Source organism: Talpa europaea (genome assembly GCF_964194135.1).
Source record: "Talpa europaea genome assembly, chromosome: 15".
NCBI lineage: Eukaryota > Metazoa > Chordata > Mammalia > Eulipotyphla > Talpidae > Talpa > Talpa europaea.
Genome location: NC_140083.1, coordinates 16,099,989 through 16,121,746, shown reverse-complemented (window position 1 = coordinate 16,121,746; position 21,758 = coordinate 16,099,989). Strand labels below are relative to the sequence as shown.

The 21,758-nt window shown below is 33.6% G+C and overlaps 1 protein-coding gene across 1 annotated transcript in view; it reads left to right on the top strand.

Moving 5' to 3' along the window:
- Positions 1 to 21,359, top strand: part of NEDD1 (NEDD1 gamma-tubulin ring complex targeting factor) — a gene marked incomplete at its 3' end in the record, with an annotated part of 35,409 nt that extends 14,050 nt beyond the window's left edge. The window contains exons 5-14 of the mRNA XM_084255187.1: positions 7,785 to 8,014; positions 9,410 to 9,611; positions 9,991 to 10,186; positions 13,304 to 13,432; positions 15,075 to 15,122; positions 16,020 to 16,222; positions 17,088 to 17,241; positions 18,421 to 18,577; positions 20,155 to 20,221; positions 21,255 to 21,359. Of these exons, the coding sequence (XP_084111313.1) occupies positions 7,785 to 8,014; positions 9,410 to 9,611; positions 9,991 to 10,186; positions 13,304 to 13,432; positions 15,075 to 15,122; positions 16,020 to 16,222; positions 17,088 to 17,241; positions 18,421 to 18,577; positions 20,155 to 20,221; positions 21,255 to 21,359 (1,491 nt within the window). The remainder of the gene's footprint in view (positions 1 to 7,784; positions 8,015 to 9,409; positions 9,612 to 9,990; positions 10,187 to 13,303; positions 13,433 to 15,074; positions 15,123 to 16,019; positions 16,223 to 17,087; positions 17,242 to 18,420; positions 18,578 to 20,154; positions 20,222 to 21,254) is intronic.
- Positions 21,360 to 21,758: the final 399 nt, after the last annotated feature.

The following is a 21,758-nucleotide window of genomic DNA, read 5'->3' as shown; positions in this document are numbered from 1 at the left end:
TTTACAGTAACATAAAAATTAGGTCAGATACTGCTATGTGGTTATCTGTATTATATTTTAGTTTTTATTTTATCTTACTGGAAAGTTTTCTGATTAATACCAGATATGAAAGAATAGTCCTGGAAATGTTCTTGGCCTCACTATGTCTAAAATATTTAATTTTTTAAAATGGAGATATCACATAAATCAAGTGTGTATAGCTTAAGTGAGGAGCTTAGTGAATTTGTATATATACATATACTTGCATAACTACTATCAAAATCAAGATACAGAACATTCCTGGCACATCAGTGAAACCCTCTTAATGTTTAGTTAATCTTTCATTTTTCTTAAAAGAGTTGTGTATCTGACTTCTTTAGTCTTCACTGTGTTTACCTTGTTTTATTGAATGATAATTTCTGCTGTTGTAATACTGTGTAGGGTCCCATTATATGAATGTGCCACAGTTTATCCATTCTGTTGTTAGTGGACATGAGTTATTTCTAGTTTTTAGCTATTACAATAAAACTACTATAAATATTCTTATACAAGTCTGTTTGCAAATACTCTAGTGAAATTGCTTTGTCTTAGGGTAGGTATAATGTTTTATTTTATTAAAAATTGCCAAAGAGTTTTCAAAACTTCTAAAATATCTTACACTCTTTTATACTTTCACAAACAGTTTATGTGCAATTCAGTTTCTTTGCAGTTTTGCCAGTACCAAGTGTTGTCTGTCTTATTTTAGCCACTTTGATGGTTATATGGTATCTTATTTTGGATTTAAATTGCATTTCACTATTTGAGTTGAACACTTTTTCATACACCTTCTTTTGTGAAGTGACTGTTCAAGTCTGTTCCTCATTTTTGTTCTGGGTCATTTATGTTTTTCCAATAGATTTATAGTCCATTATATATTCTAGATTTCTTGTATATGCATGTTTACATGTCTTTTATTTTTTGTAAGATTTATTTATGCATACAAGAGCTGGGGTACAGGCCAGCTATGCCGGGGGTGAGAAAATCCACCAGAGACAGAGCGGGGAACAGAACAGGCAGACTGACTGAAATACACTGCTGAGGGGAGCAGTGGGCAAGACGGGAGAGGTCTGCCTCGCCTGTGGGTTGCTCCCTGGACAGCCTGGGATGGAACTTGTGCTGCAGAGGCTGTGAATTGCTCCATAGTGCGGTGCTTATCCCCCTTGTGCCACCAGGGAGGGACTACCTATCTTCTTTTAGCTTACAACTTGCTGTTTTACTTTCTTATTAGCCTATTTTAAAAAGTGAAAAGTTCTAAAATGCATAGATATCTAGTCTAATATATTCTTTTATGGGTGCCACTTAAGACTCTTGCTTGCCCCAAGTTCTTAATGATAGTGTTCTATTTTCTGTTTTTTTATAGACAAAGCTTTGTTGTTTTACCTTTCTTATTTATGCCTATTACGACCCATTCAAATTAATGTTTGTGTATGGTTTGAGATAGGGTTCAGCTTTTCATAGAGGTTTGTAATTACACCAGCATTATCTTTCTAGCTCAGGGACAGTTGGGTATGGAAGGATTTGAGAACCCAAGGTTTTGGAAACTTTGTAGTATTTTCTTGTCACTTTGTGAAAGAGTCCAAAATTTACTCATTTTTTTTTCACATTAAATAAAATTATCTTTTAAAGTTCTAAGTGGCAGATTGCTGTATTATTAATTTTCAAAGGATTTCATTGATTACATTTGCATAGCAAAATTGAATTAAATTTATCATCTAGTTAAGAAAAATAGTAATGCTCAGAACTTATCTCTTCTGCAAGGTCAGATAAAGCAGAATCTGAAATTTTCATGTTTCTGCTGCCTCCTGCTAGGGCAGTTGACATCTCTGTAGGATCTTTTGGTGCAGCTTTGCTTTGCAAGTCGCACATTTGGAGAGCTAGCTGTGTGAGCCTGGGCCAATTACTTAACTCTTGAGTCTTCTTTTCCTTTTGTCAAGTAAGTGATAATTTACTTTCAGTAGAGTTTGTGAGAGAGAAGTGAACTTCATGTGAGCTTTTAATGATAATCATATCAATTAATTCATTAAAATAACTTTTTGTGATTTACTTCCCCAAACTGGTTTCAACATGGTTAGGTCAAATGAGTTTTCCTTGCAAATCCTCACTAATTTACCAGGTAGTTGTAACTTGACCTCATATTTTGTGCTTTAAACCCACTTAGAATAGGAGAGCATTAAAGAAAGTGAGGAAATTGAATTGGTATGTGTACTTTGCTTTTCCGTGCAACAAATGGTTCTATATATTTGTTAATACTGTTTTATTTTCCTCTCTACAATTAAAACAGAGTGTGGGCTAGGAAATACCAGTTGATATCTGAGTATGTAAGTATGTTGTCATAGTTTTCTTAGGAAAGTAAGTTTTCATGATTCTACATATTCTGTTTCCCTTTCAAAGTTAGTGGTATAATTGAAATCTTTGGACTGTTTTTTAAATCTGTTTGTCCTAGAAATGATTTCATTATTTTTTCTATTGTTACCAAAAATATAGAATTGCTATTTAAGCGTTCATTTAAAATATTTTACAGCGATTCCTCAAAATTCATTTAAGATTTCAAATATATTAAATAAGATTTAATTGAATTAATATAAACTGTTACTAGCCCAATTTCTATGTTGATCAGTTTTATTTTAGATAAGGTCTAGAATACTGAGAAAAGTAGTGGCTAGGTTGCATCTGACAATTAAATTGAAATCATCTGTTTTATTTCTATTAATACTCAAGAATTTGAAATCTTTAAAATTTATCAAATTGATTTCTTAGTGAAAGTGACAGAACCATGAAGTCTCATTGAATCTGCATTATACTGAATTTCATATTGGAAATGAGATTGCCTGAATATATTTAGAATCTTACTTTGAAGTGTCTGAACTGAATTGAAGCTATTAGTTTTATGTGGATCACAGTGTCTTTCTGCAGGGGAAAAAGAGCCCCCTCTTTCTGCAGAACTGCTGGGCTGACAAGACTTCTTAGACTATAATTGCATGTCACTATTTGGCAAGTTCAGCGACTTAGGCTCACAGATAGGTTAACCTGTGCTGCATTTCTCATATGGGTGCCATTTTCAAAGCAGTTAACAACTGGATCTATTTTATTGATTCCTTAGATTTAAAAATGATCTGTAAATGTAGTAGGCTTTCTATGAGTTTTTAAGTATGATATATTTAATATATGTTAAATCCATTTTCTTAAATTTTTGTTATTTTAAGTATAGATTTTGTAAGCCTGTTTGGTACAGAGTTCTGGTAAATAATTATGCATTTTTAAAAAACAGTTTCATCAAAAATGAGTTTAATTCTAATCTGGTTGACTTGGTTGACTGAATTTTGGCATTCAAGTTTGACTGACTACAAAGCTTTCTGTATAGAATAATGGGGTCCTTTATATTATATAGGTACATTGATATTAAAATGTTTACATGATAGTCTATTCTTGGATCTCCTGGATATGTTTCCTTAGTATTTGTTTATACTTGTCTATATGTTATGTTCTTGAGCAGTTTTATAATTGACATATTGCTATAATATAAATTCATAATCTATATCTTAATATATTACTTCTGAAAGGCTAATTTTTTCTTTCTATATTTCTTTTCCAATTTTTTATAATGGGAAGCTTGAAGAATATTTTCTTGCCTTGTTTCTGTATATAGCTCTGTCTTCCTTCCTTGAAGTTCTCATTCATTCTGTTGGTCCAATCCTGTTTTCTATTTTTTTCCTTAGTGTTCTAGCCCAGGTATTACTACTTTATAACCAGAATTTTTAATGACCACATAATATTTCATTGTTCAAATACCACAGTTTACCTAAACAGTTCTGTATCGTTTTAGTCATTTTCCAAACTTGTATAATCATAAGAAATACTATGTGTTAATATTGTTTCCATTAAGTATATGTTTTCTGCTTTTGACTTTTTTTTCTTTGAGGTTAGAAGTTTTCTTTCAATGTAACTAAATAAGCAGGCATCTTTCCTAGGGACACTTAAGTATGTTAGACTATCATATTTGTCCTTAGTGCCTGATGACAATTTAAATATTTTTTTTCCTTGTTCATTTTCCCTGGATATCCAAAGAATATTTTTTTCTTCTTTAATGTCTATTAATTTTACTAGACTATGTTATTGTATTTTGTATTGCTATTCATAGGTAGATAGTGTGCTCATTTAATGTCATTTCACATCTTTTCTTTTTTTCAGGGAAGTTTTCTTGTATAATAGTTTTTAGTCCTTGTTCTTTTCCCTATGTTTATTTTTTCCTTTGTTGGATCATTGCTTATCTTCAGTGGTTTACTACTGTCTCTGAAATCATTTCAAATTTTTTCCTTGCTTTTGATTTTTAAAAATTCTTTCCTGGGCCTCCCGGGTTGCGCAGCGGTTGAATGCTGGGCTGTGAAGCTGCCCGCAGCCTCTGCAGCACCAGTTCGATCCCCAGCAGCCAGCAAGGGTCCCATATGGCGCACAGACCTCTCCTGCTGCACCCGCTGCTCCCCTCAGCAGTATACTTTGTCGGTCTGCCTGTTCTGCTCCCCTCTCTGGCTCTGGAGATTCTTTCACCCTCCCACGCTTCTGACTGTACCCAGTGCTTGTATAAATAAATAAATCTTAAAAAAAAATTACTTCCTTTATACTTATCTTTAAGGTACTATCTGTTGTGTTTATTCATTCTTGTATTCCTTCTAAATTAGCACTCATTTTTGAAACATTAAAATTTTTCTTTTCCAAATTCTGACATCTTATTTCCAAAGTTTCTACTTCTGAATTATGTTGTTTTTAAATGTCTTGTGTCATTTTGTTTCTTTGGTCATCGGTTGAGAAGGTCTTTCTCCCTGTTCTCAGTTCTTCTGATCACTTTGTATGGGATTTATATGTGAAGAGATAACATCTAGATAGAGATGGAATTCAGGGTGTCTTGTGGTTTTAGGTTTTCTTTTTTTTTTTTTGCTTTTAATTTTTTTTTTAATTGAGGCAATGTTGGTTTACATTGTTGTTGGTATTTTGGTGGTGTAGGGTTCTCTCGCCCCACCCCCTTTCAGGTGTAGTTGCTGTAATGCTCCCACCACCTTGATACCCAGAGTTTACCACCATAGTCCATTGTGCTCCCTCCCCACTTTGTTCTTGTCTCTCCCTCTCCTGCCCCTTCTCCCCCACTGTATGCCTCAGCTCTATAGTCAGTTTTCAAGGGTTAGTTTTTTTCTTTAACTGACCCTTTGTTTGATTTCTTGATATTCCGAATATAACTGGCACAATGTGATAGGTATCTTTCGCCTTCTGACTTATTTCACTAAACATAATCCCTTCCAGTTTTGTCTGTGTTGCTGCAAATGTCGTAAATTTATTATTTTTTACTTTTTACTGTTGAGTAATACTACTTCTCCTTAATCCACTCATCTATTTTTGGGCATTTAAGTTGTTTCTATAGCTTGGCTAATGTAAACAGTGTTGCAGCAAGCACAGGAGTACAGCTTTCCTTTTGAATTAATGTTTTTGATTCTCTGGGTAGGTACTTAGGAGTTGAATTACTGGCTCATATGGTAGATCGATTTTTAATCTTTTGAGGAACCCCAATACTGTTTTCCCTAGGGGCTGGACCATACTTCATTCTCACCAGCACACACCCTCACAGGGCTTGTTGCTTCTGGTCTTTTTAACATGGGCCTTGCGCTCAGGTGTGAGGTGTTATCTCATGTGGTCTTGACTTGCATTTTCCTGACAATAAGCAATAATGAATATTTTTTTTCATTTACCTGTTGGCCATCTATATGTATTCTTTGGACAAATGCCTATTTAGCTCTTCTGCCCATTTTTATTGGGGGAGAGGGTTTCTTTTAATTGAGTTGCATGAGTTCTTTGTAAATCTTCTGTATCAGTCCCTTGGCAGATGCATGATATGCAAATGTTTTCTCCCATTGAGTGGGGTGTCTTGTTTTAGTCATGGCTTATTTGACTGCAGAAGCTTTTTGTATAGTTTAATATGGTTCAGTGTATGTTTTCCTTGCTGTTGGAGACGAATCTGCAAAGAAATCACTGAAGCTTATGTCATGAAGTGTTTTGCCTATGTTTTCTTATATGTATTTTATGGTTTCAGGTCTTAACTACAAGTCTTTTATCCATTTTGAATTGATTTTTGTATATGGCTTGAGATAATTGTCTGGTTTTATTCTTTTGCATGCTGCTGTCCAGTTTCCTCAGCACCATTTGTTGAAGAGACTGTCCTTGTTCAGAGTGTCTTTTCTAATGTCACCAAGTTCCCTTTTGTTTTCAGGTAGTTAAAAATAAAAGGTGACTTGCTTTCTGAGGTGGACTGGCTTTGTTCCATTACCTTGCTTGCATGGAACCTTTGCTTTTCTCACCTTGTTGCCTCATCCTGTTCACCTTTGTTTCTATTCCTAGCATTGTTTCCTAGATGTCAGTCCCTGACCTGCTGAGAGGAGTTTTGGATGGTCCATTTTGAGAGTTTACTGGGGCTAAACTGCTCTAGCCCTTCAGTCTTTTCTGTAGACTTCTTCCACTAGTGCAGGGGAGTTTACTGTTTTCAGCTGATGTGTGAAAATGACCACAGTGCTTTCCTATAAATAACTTTTATCTATTTTGCACTTCTCCTGTGTTCAGATCTGTCTCAGACTTCTTGTTGTTTCCCTTTGCTTCCTTCTGCAAAGATACTAATATTATGTTATTAATAGCTAATATATATTACTTTGAAAATATCTTTAAAGTAGAATGAACTTTTAATGTTTAACATTTTAATATCCAAAAGTTAGTGGTTTCAAATCCTTTTGGAGTGTGAAAGAACTAAGTAAAACAAACAAACCCTCCTAAGATTTGGCTTCTTTGACTTATGACAGTTTTATCTGGGATTTATGGAGAGCTGATATCTAGCTACTAGAGCGGGATTCATTGCTTGATTCAGGAATATAATTTAACTGTTTGAAAGAGTGGCACATTCAGTTTCCCACTCTTGTGGCGCCTACTTAATTTCAATAATTATAATGCTGTTCCTTTACAGAGAAAAATTAGATCAAATACAAAATATTTAATTCCTATCATATGAAATGATAATGTCAAAACAGCTTTGCAAGAAAAAACCTGCAGATCAGTTTCAGCTAGTTTTCACATACGACAACCTATTTACTCAAACTAGATCTTTGTTTATTCCGGTCCAGCAGAAACCTGAAAGAGAGAATGTCTCCACAGCCCCCTGGGAAGGGTGTTTAGAGAAAGGCCAGCTTTGCCCTCAGGCTGATACTTTTCAAAGAATATGGTTGCAATCCCTCCCCAGCCTAGAGTGTTGCCAAACCTCCTTTGGTTTAATTTCAATTACGCTGCAATTGTTAAATTGCCAAGGCATCAGGTACTCACGTTCAAACAAATATAACCAGATATTTTAGTTATATTTACAAAATAATCATGAAATATTATTTCCTTATATTTGTTTTGTGATTTTTTTCTGTGACTAGCACATTTATTGTGAATTTTCTAATCCTGATATATTAACATAATCTCAATGTATTGTGTAGTTACTCTGACAAAGAAGCAATTGAAGTAGTTCTCCTTCAGGGTAATAAAATCATGGCAAATATTCAATTACTAGAATATTGGGGGTCATGTTATTGCCCAGTAAATGATTTTACAGTTGTCACAATTGAAACCTATAGATCTATATGCCAGAGAAATTCTAAATGTCATGTGGTAGTGTGATTAACTATTACTTATATAGTTTATAGAAAATGTTTTTACAAATGCTTGCAATTACATAAAATGTACTTTTGTTTTTATAGTCTGTTCGACACTTGAAGTACTCCTTGTTTAAGAAATCGCTACTGGGCAGTGTTACAGATAACGGAATAGTAACCCTCTGGGATGTGAATAGTCAGAGTCCATACCATAACTTTGACAGTACACATAAAGCTCCAGCTTCAGGCATCTGTTTTTCTCCTGTCAATGAATTACTGTTTATAACTATAGGCCTGGACAAAAGAATCATTCTCTATGACACTTCAAGCAAGAAGTAAGTGTGACATGACCATTTCTTAGTTTTGTAATAAATAACTACTATTAGGCATGTTGTTTTATTTTTCTAGACCAGTGATTAATCTTTAGGAGATCTCAAGTTTGTGTACTTTATTTGTAGTAAGACAGAATTTTCTTTTCCTTCCCATGCTGAAAAAAATGGTGAGGCTTGGATATATTCTTTAGCATGCTTCTAGACGGTGAATGTTGAGGCACTGCCTCAACACATACTATTCTTTTTTCAAAATACAGCTAAATACCTGTCTTTTTAAAGCACTCTGATTAATTTGCTTTATAGCAATTCATTATCTAGAGCAGGGTTTCTTATTTTGGACTGAATCATTCTTGGTTGTGGGGGGTTGTCCTGGATATTATAGGATATTTAGCAACATCCCTGGCCTCTAACCACTAGAAGCCAGTAGCACATCTCCCTGCCGACCCTCAATTGTGGCAAAATTTGCCCTCAGTTGAGAACCACTAATCTAGAGGTAAAAGGTAAAATTGGTAAAATACCAATCTTTGAGGTATCAGGGTCCAATTGTGCCTTCTTACAGTTCTAAATGTGCTTGCTAAGCTAAAATTTAAGAAAACTGCAAGAGTGTTACAGGTGTATTTGATACACTTAATACCTAAAGGATGTATGGTAGAAATGGTAATGTTACTATGTTACTATTAAGGAAGGGCCTACTATCAGTCTTGTTAAAAGTTTACTGGTACTTGTTTCAGAATCTTTTTTTTTGTTTGTTTAAATTCTTTTTTTGAAACTCTTTTCTTTTTGGAAATAATTTACTGAGAGGCCTAAGAATCAATATACCTGTCCTCTTTTATCCAAGCCACTGGGCAAAACACTCAGCATTAGCACATCAGTTTCCATATTCCTGTACCAGCTTCCTGAGGATCAAGACACATTTATTCTGTTAGCTCTTTGGTCAAGAGATGCACAACTAAGAACAAAGTAGCAGCTGCTCCCCTGTGAAAGGTCATAGTCCTCTTGAGGCCTTAGCAGTCAATAAATGGAAAGGGCATACTGAGAGCCTCCTTCACTCTGAGGCTACAGCCCTTGTTCGTGGAGTAATACCCAGGAATTCTGTCACATTTACTGTCAAAGTAATAATTACTAAAAGAAGTAGGTGCTGCTTCTAGAATATGTAGAATGTACCTATTAAAAATAAATAGAAAATTAGGATGGAATATTCAGCTCCTGTAAATGCTATTACGTTAGAAATGTCTCTAAGTCTAATTCTAATTTTTCTGCTTTAAACAAATATTTACAATGTATATGTAATATTTGCTGGATTCCAAGTAACTTTAGTTTTGACATAGTATTTTATGTGTCATAGAAGGTTATTCCTTTACATACACTTTTATATATACTTTATTCTCCTTTCCAAAGACTAGTAAAAACTTTAGTGGCTGACACTCCTCTAACTGCAGTTGATTTCATGTCTGATGGAGCCACTTTGGCTATTGGATCTTCCCGTGGGAAAATATATCAATATGATTTAAGAATGTTGAAATCACCAGTTAAAACCATCAGTGCTCACAAGACATCTGTGCAATGTATAGCATTTCAGTGCTCCACTTCTCTTTCTAAGGTAAGATATTTTCTTTCTTTTCAACATTTTTCATTTTACTAAATAAATCAAACTCTGTGAAAATTATATGTTGTCATTAAGCACCATATTGTTTCCTTCATAATCATGTTTATATAAAAGAATTATAAATAATTGTAGCACAAAGCCATAATATTTAGTTTTAAAACTTGTTTATTCAATTTCAATTCTTGTTTCTTTTCAAAAGTATCTTAAAAGGGTTTTTTTTTTTTTGTTCAGAGGGAAATTCATTTATGCCAGCAAACTTATGATTGCATGGAAAAATATAGGTATTTTTTAATCTTAGAGGGAATCATAAAATATTAATATATAATAGGGAACATTAGAAACCTGAGCTCTTAAATATTCCATTATATTTCAGTCAAGTTTAAATAAAGGCTGTTCAAACAAGCCCACCACTGTGAACAAACGAAGCATTAATGTGAGCACTGCTGGTGGAGGAGTTCAGAATTCTGGAATTGTCAGAGAAGCAGCCATCACTTCCATAGCCACAGTTCTACCACAGCCCATGACAACAGTTGGTGGGAAAGGAACAGCTGCTGTTCAAGACAAAACAGGTAAATGTTGCTTATGGATAGTATTTGAAATCTCCCTCCTTATCCACCCCCAAATATATATAATTAGCACTTTATCAAGAACCTAGAAATCAAATTCACCTGATACTTAGGTAAAATTTTTAGCAGATATTATTGAAGAAGTAAAAATTTTAACTAAAGCTAAATATTTTTATAAAAATTAATGAAAACCACTTATTCTGTTGAGCTAAATTTTTGTTATAAGAAATATTATCCTAAAAAGAGATTAATGCCAACTCAGAAATTATTTATCCTTACTACCACTATAGAATAGATGACTCACTATTGAGATTAATTCAGATTAATCAGTAGAGAATATGAGACTTTGATGCTATCATTATGATTTGATCTCTGAGTTAAAAAAAAGCTATTAATGAATGGCTCCTTCTGTTTCACATTTCAGAATGGAGTGTAAGTCAGGTATTGAAAGGAATACATTAAGGGACTGAATAGTACTTGGCACGTACTAAGCAGTATATTGGTGGTTTGTTAGATAAAAATAAGTGAAAATGTATGCATTTTTCAAATACTTTCTTTTATACTGCTAATCATATTGATACAATGGTTCTGGAGGAAGAATTCATTCAGACTTTATGATGATATAATACGATGAGCTTATCCTTACATGTTGTGGAAGATATCCTTTGTCCCTTGTAAAGATCACATTTCATAAATTCCAAAAAAATCTTGTTTTTATTTAAAGAAATTATGCTATATTGTCAACTTGCAGCAGATATTTTTCAATTTATGTGATATACCAGTATGTTTCTAAAATATTCTCATTAGAAATGGATGTATCCCTCTCTTTTTTAATTTTCAGGATAACTTCTTGACTTTGCCAGAAATATTTGCTGGTGCCTTCTCAGTATGGATCTACTCTTTCCAGTAGAATCAAAACTTTAATTTGTTGGACTTGATAGTATGGAATGATTTTTTTTTCAAAAAGTATAGTCACTAAAATTTTTCTCTGACTATATATCATCTTTACATAAAAATCATTCCATATTATTAGTCCTTATTTAAGAAGTGCTGGAATAAACACTAGTATGATCTACTTAGAAGAAATTCTTTTTGAAATACAGCTTTTTGAATAGTAATATTCTTTTTGAATATTTGCTAAGATGTTGAATTAACTATATTATGAAAATTGCTATTTTAAAAATTTAGTTTGTTCATAATACTCAAATTATTCTCTCATTTACTGTAAACTTTCTGAAGTCTCATTGTTACATAGTTTTTAATAAGGTGACTCATGCTTAAGAATGACAGCGTTAATTAGGAAGTGAAAGACTTGGGTCTGTAGGGTCCCAATTAATAACTTTTGACTCATTAGAAAAGTTTCTTATAAAATGAATATTTGCTCAACACACAACAAACACACACACATACACACACCCATTGCTAGTAACAAAGAGTTAGAAATTTTTGTTTATTAATTTTGAAATGATTATAAAGTTTCTATAATAGAACTCCTGAGCTCTAGTATACCACTTAGCAGATTCACTGTTTTATAAATTGTGCCACATTTGCTTCATCATTGCCTCTGTCTCCAGTACACATACAGACACAGGCATCTTTTTCTCCTTTGAAACATTGGAAGTATGTTAAACTTAAGTTTGTCACTTGCTGCTAGGTACCTGGGTGATTTGGACAGTTTTTTTAACTACTCTGACTCTTGTAGATTTTCCTTTTCCAAAGGTAATATTTAACTTTTTAGGTTATTGTATAAATCCAAGAAAAATATTGAGTTCCACTCAGTAAATTATGATGTTATTAATACCTTTATCATCACTACCGTTATTACTATTACCAAAGTTATTTTAAGCTTCTTGGAAAATAAATCTCAGGTTTGAAAAAAGTTCATGTTGGATCTATTGAAGGCATCCCGATTTAGTTATTGAAAAGAACCTCTACAGACTTGTTGCTAGTGTTCATTTTCAGTAAGAAATACCCATTTTCAAATGATATCAAACTTCTGTTTTTTAAAGTTCTATAGGCTAGAATTAGGTAATCACAATGTTGAGGACCTTTGTCCATAAAGGAGAGGGGATTTCTTCTTAACACAGTTTAACTTTTTGTGTAAGCAGTCACTTATATGATGGTGGGGTGCAAATGTTTGGTTATATTATAACTTTCTATCAGGTGTTAGCAAAGTTTATTTCATTAGCCATACTTGGACTTTTTTTGATATTTAAGCTCTTCTTTGTTCCTATCCCTGCATTTTAATTTTCATTTGGGACCAAGATAACAAATAAAACACTTTAAAATTTAATACAGTAATATTCTACCAATTCAAATGCCAGACTTTCATTAAAGCTCTTGAATCTCTTGAACTAATTCTTACGCTAAAATGAGCAAGAAGCTACTGAGCCTTCAATTTGTGTCACAGAGCTCCTGCCCTAAAGCCACACATTATATACTGACACGGCAAATGTAGAACTGCATGCCTCTTTATTGTTGTCTACCATACTATTTTTTTATGAGTTTGGTATTCTGATGTCTTTCCTCTTGGTAAACTACTGTTAGGGTAGTGAAGTCCTTGAGGTGTATAAGGCTGAGAGATACTTTAAGCCTCACAGTTAGTGAACGTAAAGACAGGAGATGGGGAAAAGAGAACCATTCACTGCAAGTTGGGGAAAGAAAATAACATTACTTGAATCATGCTATTTACCTTACAGACTTCTTTTTTTATTTGTAGATGATGATAAGAGTGATATATATCTTTTATATAATATGTAATATATTTATTACATATATATAAGTTATATATTTTTTACATAGTATATAATAAAAATAATACTAAATGTTAAACTGTGTTCTGTGAAAGGAAATCATGGTATCTAAAACAAATAATTTTAGAAAATTTCCATCAAAATCACTAAATTAAGGTGGTGGTGTATGAATAAGTTATTTGCTTTTTAAGAATCCTGCATTACATGAAAATAATGGTTAATGAGCTGTTGTTACATTCTGTTTTCTTTTCTTGATGCTCACAGTTATATTACCAGCAATGTGTTAATGCCTTAGTTTTTATAACCTAACTTCTGATGATAAATTTATTTAGATATAATACTTATTTTTATATCTAATTGTTTTAAGGTTTGCCTCGAAATATAAACACAGATATTTTATCTAAGGAAACAGACAGTGGAAAAAATCAGGATTTCTCCAGCTTTGATGATACTAGAAAAAGTAGTTTAGGTGACATGTTCTCACCTATCAGAGATGGTAAGTCTGTTCAGATCAGAGGATTATGTTCCCTTGCTATTAGTCATTACATTTCTATTCTGGCTAAAAGATGTGGGTAATAGCTTCAGTCTAATGGTGTTCCTGACAGTTCGCTAATTTTCTCAATCCCTGGAGTGGTATCTTTTCCTTTGCCCTGATATTTCCAATGTTATTCCAAAATATACTCTGGTAATTTTCACATGGGAAACAGCAAACAGCTCTCAAGCTAGCATTTAATTTCCACAGAAGTTTCTTAAAGTAAGTTTTACCTCCGTAGGCAATCTTTTACTTCTATTTCTTTCTACATAACTCTTAAAATCGTGAATATTTTCATTGGTAAAACGTATCTTCGTCACTTAAAAAAAAGTTTCTTTGATTATAAGTAATTATTATTTATTAAATGTTTTCATGGAGAACTATGACTAGGTTATAGATTGCCTCATCTTTTAAACTCTGTATTAAAGTACCACACACCTGTTACAGTCTATGCTAATGATAGTTAGCATGTATCATTATATATCAATAATGATACAGGTAACACTGTACCCAGTGGGGAGCTTTGGCTTATGACAACTCCTGGAATAACTTTTAAATTGTAGAATGTAGGAAGAGCCTTTTAGAAGTGTTGAAGTTATAAGTGTAGTCCTCTTTCATGGTTTTTAAGAGAAAATGAATAAAGGATAGAAATTCATCTTCAATTACTTTTGATGTTTTAAAAAATGATTAGAAATTGAGTCACATGTTCTTCATTTATTAAAGTTTAGTGTTTTTAATAAGAAACTTGGATACTAGAAAAAATACTGGTCCTCATTGTCAAGCAATTTGTGTTTTAATCTCAAGATAAAAGTATTTAGATAAAAGACTTATGCCTCAGTATATCTTTTAAAAAAGAAAGTTTCTGCTTTTTTAAAGAGAATACTAGTAACTTTTAAGTTATGTTACTAGGTATATATACATCCAAGAGATGGATGGATGGATAGGTGAATGGATGATATTCCTACTAAAATGATAGTCATGTATGATAATATATTATCCATTTGAAGTCCTGGTGAATTGTTTCATGACCTTTGCCTATTTCTCTATTAATCTGTTAAAACTGAGTTTATTCTGTTAAATGGTAAGGAGTATTACAGTGTTTTAATATGCTTATACTTATTCTAAAATTGAAATGCATGTTAAGAAGACCTTATATTATTTCTAACATTGCATTGCTTGCAAAATATTTTTCCAGTATTTCAGATGATCTTCAAAACAATCGGAGGTGAGGACCTTGTCCTCACTATGTAGGTATAGAAATTGAAACATAATTGTAGTAAAGTTTTATCCAAAGTCACAAAGCTATTAAGTGATATAGGTAAAACTAGATTATAGCTCTCAGGAGCCTTTCCTAGTGCTTTTTCTACTATACCTTTTTGCCTCATTAAGTGACTGTATACCCTAGAATTATCTTTTCATACTTTCTGCTGTCCCTGAAACTGTAAGAATGGAAAGGGAAACTTGTATGAGTACTAACTTTAACTTCCCAATATTTTCTTTCTTAAAATCTTAGTTTCAGAACATTTTGGGGGAATGAATGGGAAGCCTAAGTTGCCATGACTTCTTTTTCGTATTTTTTAAATTTGATTTTCTAATTTTATTCTAGATGCAGTAGTTAACAAGGGAGGTGATGAGTCTGTAGGCAAAGGAGATGGTAAGAGCTATTGAATTACTTCTAAGAAAATTTAAAGTGATATTGTGTGATATTTTGCTGTGTAACAAATTATCCCAACATTTTGAAGTTTAAAAGAACAAATACTTACTATCTCAAAACTGTGGGCTAAGAATCTGAGCATGGCTTAGCTGGGTGCCTTTGGCTTCAGATCTATTAATCAGGCATCAGTAGGACTGCAGTCAGCTTGATTGGGAAAGAGTCTGTTTCCAAGTCATTCATGTTGCTGTTGACCAAACATAAATGTTCCTTGTCATGTGGGCCTCTCCACAGAGCAGCTTGACAATATGGCTGCTGGCTTTCCTCAGAGCAGGTGGACAAAAGAGTGAAAGAAGGAACTCATGGAAGTCACAGTGATTTATATAGTATACTTGGAAGTGGCATCCCATTACTTCTGCTGTATTTTCCTTGTTAGAAGCAAGTTACTCGGTTCAACCCACATTCAATGGGAGGGTGGTTACCTGAGGGCTTGGATCCAGGCTGGAGCACAGGTATCATTGGGAGTCTTTCCGAGAATCTGCCTACCAAGAAACCCCATAGTTAAGTACCAAATTTGCAATTTTTAGTTGACAAAAACTAATACCAACTAACAGTATGTTTTGCAGTTTCTAAACTATTTTTATACACAATCTCTTTTAAGTCTTTAAGGGACATGGATATCATCACTCACATTTACAGATCAGGAACCAGAGTCTTGTGATTTTTCCTCCAATAATACATATCAAGTAAGGGGTAGAGCTGATAAATGAACCTGTCTTCTGAATCCAAATCTCATGTCTTTCTACCATATTAACCTGTCTGTTGTATTAAGTGCTTTCCTTAAATATCCGCGACTGGGCAACATCATGAGCAAATGAAGCTTTTTTTCTCCTTTTTCAGCCCTTGACTTTCTACCACAGTTGAACTCAGTGTTTCCTCCAAGAAAAAATCCAGTAGCTTCAAGCACTTCAGTATTGCATTCTAGTCCTCTTAATGTCTTTATGGGATCTCCAGGGAAAGAAGAAAATGAAAATCATGATCTGACAGCTGAATCTAAGAAAATGTATTTGGGAAAACAGGAACCTAAAGACTCCTTCAAACAGGTATCAGCCTGAAAACAAAGCTGAACTGCCTGTGTGTATTTATCACTAGCAAACATAATGAAGCTCATCTCTACAAGGCAGGCAGCTCCCAGTGGATGTGTCTTAATTATTGACAGAGCTGTGTACTTACCTAGTAGAAAAGTGTTCTTTAGTCTTAATGTCACATGTTAAAAACTAGAGAATATTTTTGCTATTATCTTTGGATATTTTGAAAAACAGCAAACATGAACTTATACTGTTTTCTAAGACAAGGTACTCAATTTAATGGTGTGTAAAAAATTAATTTTCCCCTGAATTCTTTTAATATGTATTCCCATTGCAATAGCAAGCGTGGCAGTTGATGGTCACAGCATCAACTGTCATGAGGAAATTGATGGTGCTAGAGGAAATTGATGGTGCTAAAGGTTTAAAATGACCAAATGTTAAGCAGGAAAGCCTAGTTTTTGTACAGTGTATCTGCATTTTCATATTTGTATTTTAGAATGATATTGAAAAGACACCGTTCAAGAAGTACCAAAATGTCTTCTGATTTATTTTTTAATTTCTGACTAGTTACCACATGAAATTTGAGGGGAAAGTTTTTGTTTTTGTTTTTTTTTTGGCCCATGATTTCTATTTTAAGTGCCACTCAACAACAGATACTTAATAATCTTTTCCTAAATCATGTTATTAAGATTGTTTTTGATTAGTAAACCTGATTTTTTTTTTTTTTTTTTGCCAGTAGTTCAGGTGTTTTTCCCTTCTCCATCCCTTCCTAATTTTCCTTTCCCTGATCCTGTCTATTGAGAAAAAAGAGAAAGTAGATACAAGTATATGAATAAGATGAGTAAAACCAGATCATGTATTGTTTATTTTAAATGTGAAGTTTTCAAAGTTGATCTCCGGTGCTGAAACTGGAAATCTAAACACCTCTCCATCATCTAACCAAACAAGAAGTCCTGAGAAATTTGAAAAACCAGAGAAAGAAATTGAAACACAAGTAATATATGAATCCCCAGTCAATGGATCCTCAACTCCAAGTACGTACATAAAATTTCTTCATGTGTTAACTTGAAAACCACTAGAAATGTAAAATGATGCATTTTACAAATGAGCAATTTTATTCTACATATGTACGCAAAAGAATTGAAAAAGAAGACTCAAATAGATACTTGTATATTCATGTTTATAGTAGCATTATTCACAATAAGCAAAGGTGGAAGGAATCCAAATGCCCACCAACAGATGAGTGAATAAATAAAATTAGGCATAAACACATTATGGAATTTTAGCCTTAAAAAGGGAAGGCTATTCTGACATGCTGCAATGTGGATGAACCTTAAAGATACTGTACCTAGTAAAATAAACCAGATACAAAAAGCCAAAAAAAAAGAATTAACAGAGCGATTACATACTAGAAAAATTGGTTCAGGGAGCTTGAAATTTATGGACATTTCTCTAGTGTGACTCTCTTATTGGAAGACATTTAAATGTATGCAAATAGTTAAAGTCAACCAATTTGAATTAAGACTCTTGGTGTCAGTTTCATTTCCAATCTATTATGTAAGTTTCTAGATCTAATAATGCACAGATAGAATTATGTTTAACCCTTTGAAAATGACTCATAACTACTTGAAATTGTCTTTCTCCCCTTTATTAACGTTTTTTGTGCAGGGTTCATGCCATAGACCTAAAAACTTGATCATATATAAAAGATTATTAGGTTTTGCTGTAAGAGTTATCTATATAAACCAACTCTTTGTATAGAAACAACTCTTTCATAAAGAAATCTATATTTTACTTGAAAGTTGCTGTGGATATATTGCGTTAGCTTAAACTCTAGGACTTTGCCTGTAGCACTGCTTTATTCCTATGTGCCTTCTGTTTGTTTTTAATAGCCTTGGTTTATCTAGTTTATGGTGCAGCTTGTCATATTCATCTTTTATAAAAGGCAGTGGTTCAGAGATTCTTCAAGATTAATCCCTCTGTCATATGTTATTACATTAGATATTTGGCAGTTTATACATACAGATAAATGAATATCAGAAATAATGTCATAGAAAGTTTCTGAGATTTGTATCCAGTGAATTTTTCTAAATGTCACAGGAACCGTGTTCTTTACTAGAATTTCAAGTTTTCTCATGCCAAATCTTATTTAGAAAGGTTTGATGTCTCTTTGTCCAAGTTGACTATTAATATTTTTCCATTTTTTATTTTAGTTCCAAAGATAGCATCCTCTGTCACTGCTGGAGTTGCCAGTTCACTATCAGAAAAAATAGCTGATACCATTGGAAATAATCTACCAAATGCACCGTTGACATCTATTCAAATCCGTTTTATTCAGAACATGATACAGGAAACATTGGATGACTTTAGGTAGTAATTGAGAAATTCCTTTTTCTTTCTCTACCTAAATTGGCTTTTTTTGTTAGATGTAAAACTGGAATTTAAAGTAGGCTTGGTGGTTACTACTATGCTGTTCTTGTCCATAAAGCCATAGAAATCATGATGAGAATTACTGGTTTTGATGTACTGAATCTTTTGAATATCAGCTAGGAAAAGGCATATTTACCCACGGTAATTATTAGATGACTTGGCAGGACAGTCTAGCAGGCAGAATGCCATTGTAGATTTTTTTTTTTTATTGTCAAATGTGGACAGATTCTGCTAAGCTCAAGTAGGATCCCTGTATACAGAATTTATAGATTTCCTATTAAGTGTGCCACATAGGATAATGTAGTAAAGAAAGATATTTTTTTAAGTAACTGAATATTTTCAAATAGAATGTATCAGAATGTAATAATTAAAAGTTATCTTGGCCAGATTTATCCTTTTCATCTCATTCTTTGAATTTTGAATATTGTAAGAATGTGTGCAAGAATGCTGCTTACCCTTACATATCATCTCAATATATTTGGGAGCTATTTTCAAGTATTAGCCTTTTTTTTTTTGCTTGTTTAACTTTGTTACTTAGTATTGTAGCTCAGATTTGGATTATCATGAGCAAGGATGTTGGAGTTGTACAGTTTTTGCTGCTGCTTGCTTTTTAATGTTAAAAATATTGCAAATATATTTTTTAATGTTAATAAATCCAATTTTAAAGAAAAGCCTTCATTTTGACATTTACAGTGGACCTAATTAGTTGATCCTAAGGATATAAAAATGAGTGATCTGCTCACAAAGACCTGATAATGTAATTAGGATAAGTACAAAGTATCCTGCTCTGTTTGTTTCCTTAATGTGAATTAATTCATTTGTGATTGGCAAATAGGGCAGTGATAACAATATGATGAGGAAATTTTGTTGGTTCATGTATTAGCAACTAAAAATGAGTGTAAGAACAGAGCTGGAGGCAGCAAACTACCTGTCAGTGTCTGGTGTTCATTTCTTCCTGTTTCCTTCCTTTTGTGTGTGTGTGTGTGTGTGTGTGTGTGTGTGTGGGACCTTCGCCGGGGAACAAACTGGCACTGCAGAGGCTGCGGGCGGCCTCGCAGCCCAGTGCTCAACCAGGGGAGGCCCCCTGTTTCCTTCCTTTTAACTTGATTTGGCTGTGTGCTCTGTTAGGAAATACTTATTTTGTGATTATTCCCCACTTTAAGGCATTTTGTCCTTTTGCATATATGGAAATATCATTATGACAAAGAAAATATTGAAATATGAAGTGATCAATAAAAAGTATTGTGACATTTGATTATTTATATAAAAATGAGTATGGATCCCTAGTCCATGCTATTAAAGTATCAGTTCTATATAGAATAAAAGTTGAAATGTAAAGGGCAAAGTTTTGGACATTGTTAAAAGATTTATAACTTCAGAATAGAGAAATTATGAAAATATAATGGAATACATTACCTATAAAAATTGATTGATAAATTTGATGGCATTATTAGGTTAGTAAATTTGAGTATAATAAAAAGAACTATCATAGTTCTGACAAGTATTTTCTTCCCCAGAGAAGCATGCCATAGGGACATTGTGAATTTGCAAGTGGAGATGATTAAACAGTTTCATATGCAATTGGTATGTATGACAAATTATATTTTAAATGAGTATGGATTTGTAGATCTAAAAAGTCCAATAAAGGGTGATATGTTTTTACTTACTCTTTTTTTTTTTTTTTAAAGAGGCATTTTTTTTTATTTGTTTGTTTGTTTTTTGTTTGTTTGTTTATACAAGCACTGGGTACAGTCAGAAGCACGGGAGGGTGAGAGAATTCACCAGAGCCAGACCGGGGAGCAGAGCAGGCAGAAGTACCGAAGTACACTGCTGAGGGGAACAGCGGGCGGCAGGAGAGGTCTGCGCGCCATGTGGGACCCTCCTCCGGTGGCTGGGGAGCAGCCGGGGATCGAACCGGTGCCGCAGAGGCCGCAGGCAGCTTCGCAACCCAGCGCTCAACCGCTGCGCACCGGGGAGGCCCTGTTTTTACTTACTCTTAGCTAGTTGTTAAGACAAAACAAATAGGTAGTTTTGGAAATTTAGTAAATAAAACAGATTTTAGTTAGTCATCCTTCTTTATAACCTATAATAGTTAATCTACCTTTCACAGTCTTTTTTTTTTTTTTTTTTAAGATTGATTTATTTATACAAGCACTGGGTACAGTCAGAAGTGCGGGAGTGTGAGAGAATTCACCAGAGCAGGGAACAGAACAGTCGGACTGATGAAATACACTGCTCAGGGGAGCAGCGGGCGCAGTAGGCGAGGTCTGCGTGCCATGTGGGACCCTTGCCTGCGGCCAGGGATTGAACCTGCGCTGCAGAGGTCGCGGGCAGCTTCGCAGCCTAGCACTCGACCTATGAGTCACCAGGGAGGCCCCTTTCACAATCTTTTTTATATCCACTAAGTAAGCAAAGAAGTTTGTAATGTGCAAATATAAACTTCCCAAATATATAGACTTCATCTGTGTTCTTTCATTAATATTAATAAAATAGTAAAGGTGGTTAATTACAAGAAATACTCAGTGATTATGAGAGAAATGATAGCTGAAGATAGGTAAAACTGGCCAAATAAATGTGAAATAACAATAATTTAAAAAGCATTTTTCCCCTTTTCTAGAATGAAATGCATTCTTTGCTGGAAAGATACTCAGTGAATGAAGGCTTAGTGGCTGAAATTGAAAGACTCCGAGAAGAAAATGAAAGACTACGGGCCCACTTCTAAAGATTCCGTGAATACCTTAAGGTTTTGTAATTTGGGACATTTCTCGCAACACAGAACTGCATGGAATCAGTACTGTTTTTATGACCTCAGCGAAAAATTGTTTTTCATGAACAGGGTGATGGGGCTTTACACCAACCACTATTTCATCTCTATCAAAAATATTTATATTTTTATATTAAAAATTATACAAGGTCATCTGCCTCAAGGGAAAGTCAACAGGATCTTTATTTTCTGAAAGCTTTAGCTATACACTAAGTGTCCTTTTTCATAAGAAAATTGTGCAAAAAAATAGGTTACATGTGTTTTTTAATCACTTTAAAACATATATTTTGATTAACAGTTGCCTTCCAAATTGTTTTTAAATGTTTGGGGATTAAAGAGTTTGATATACCTTCTATT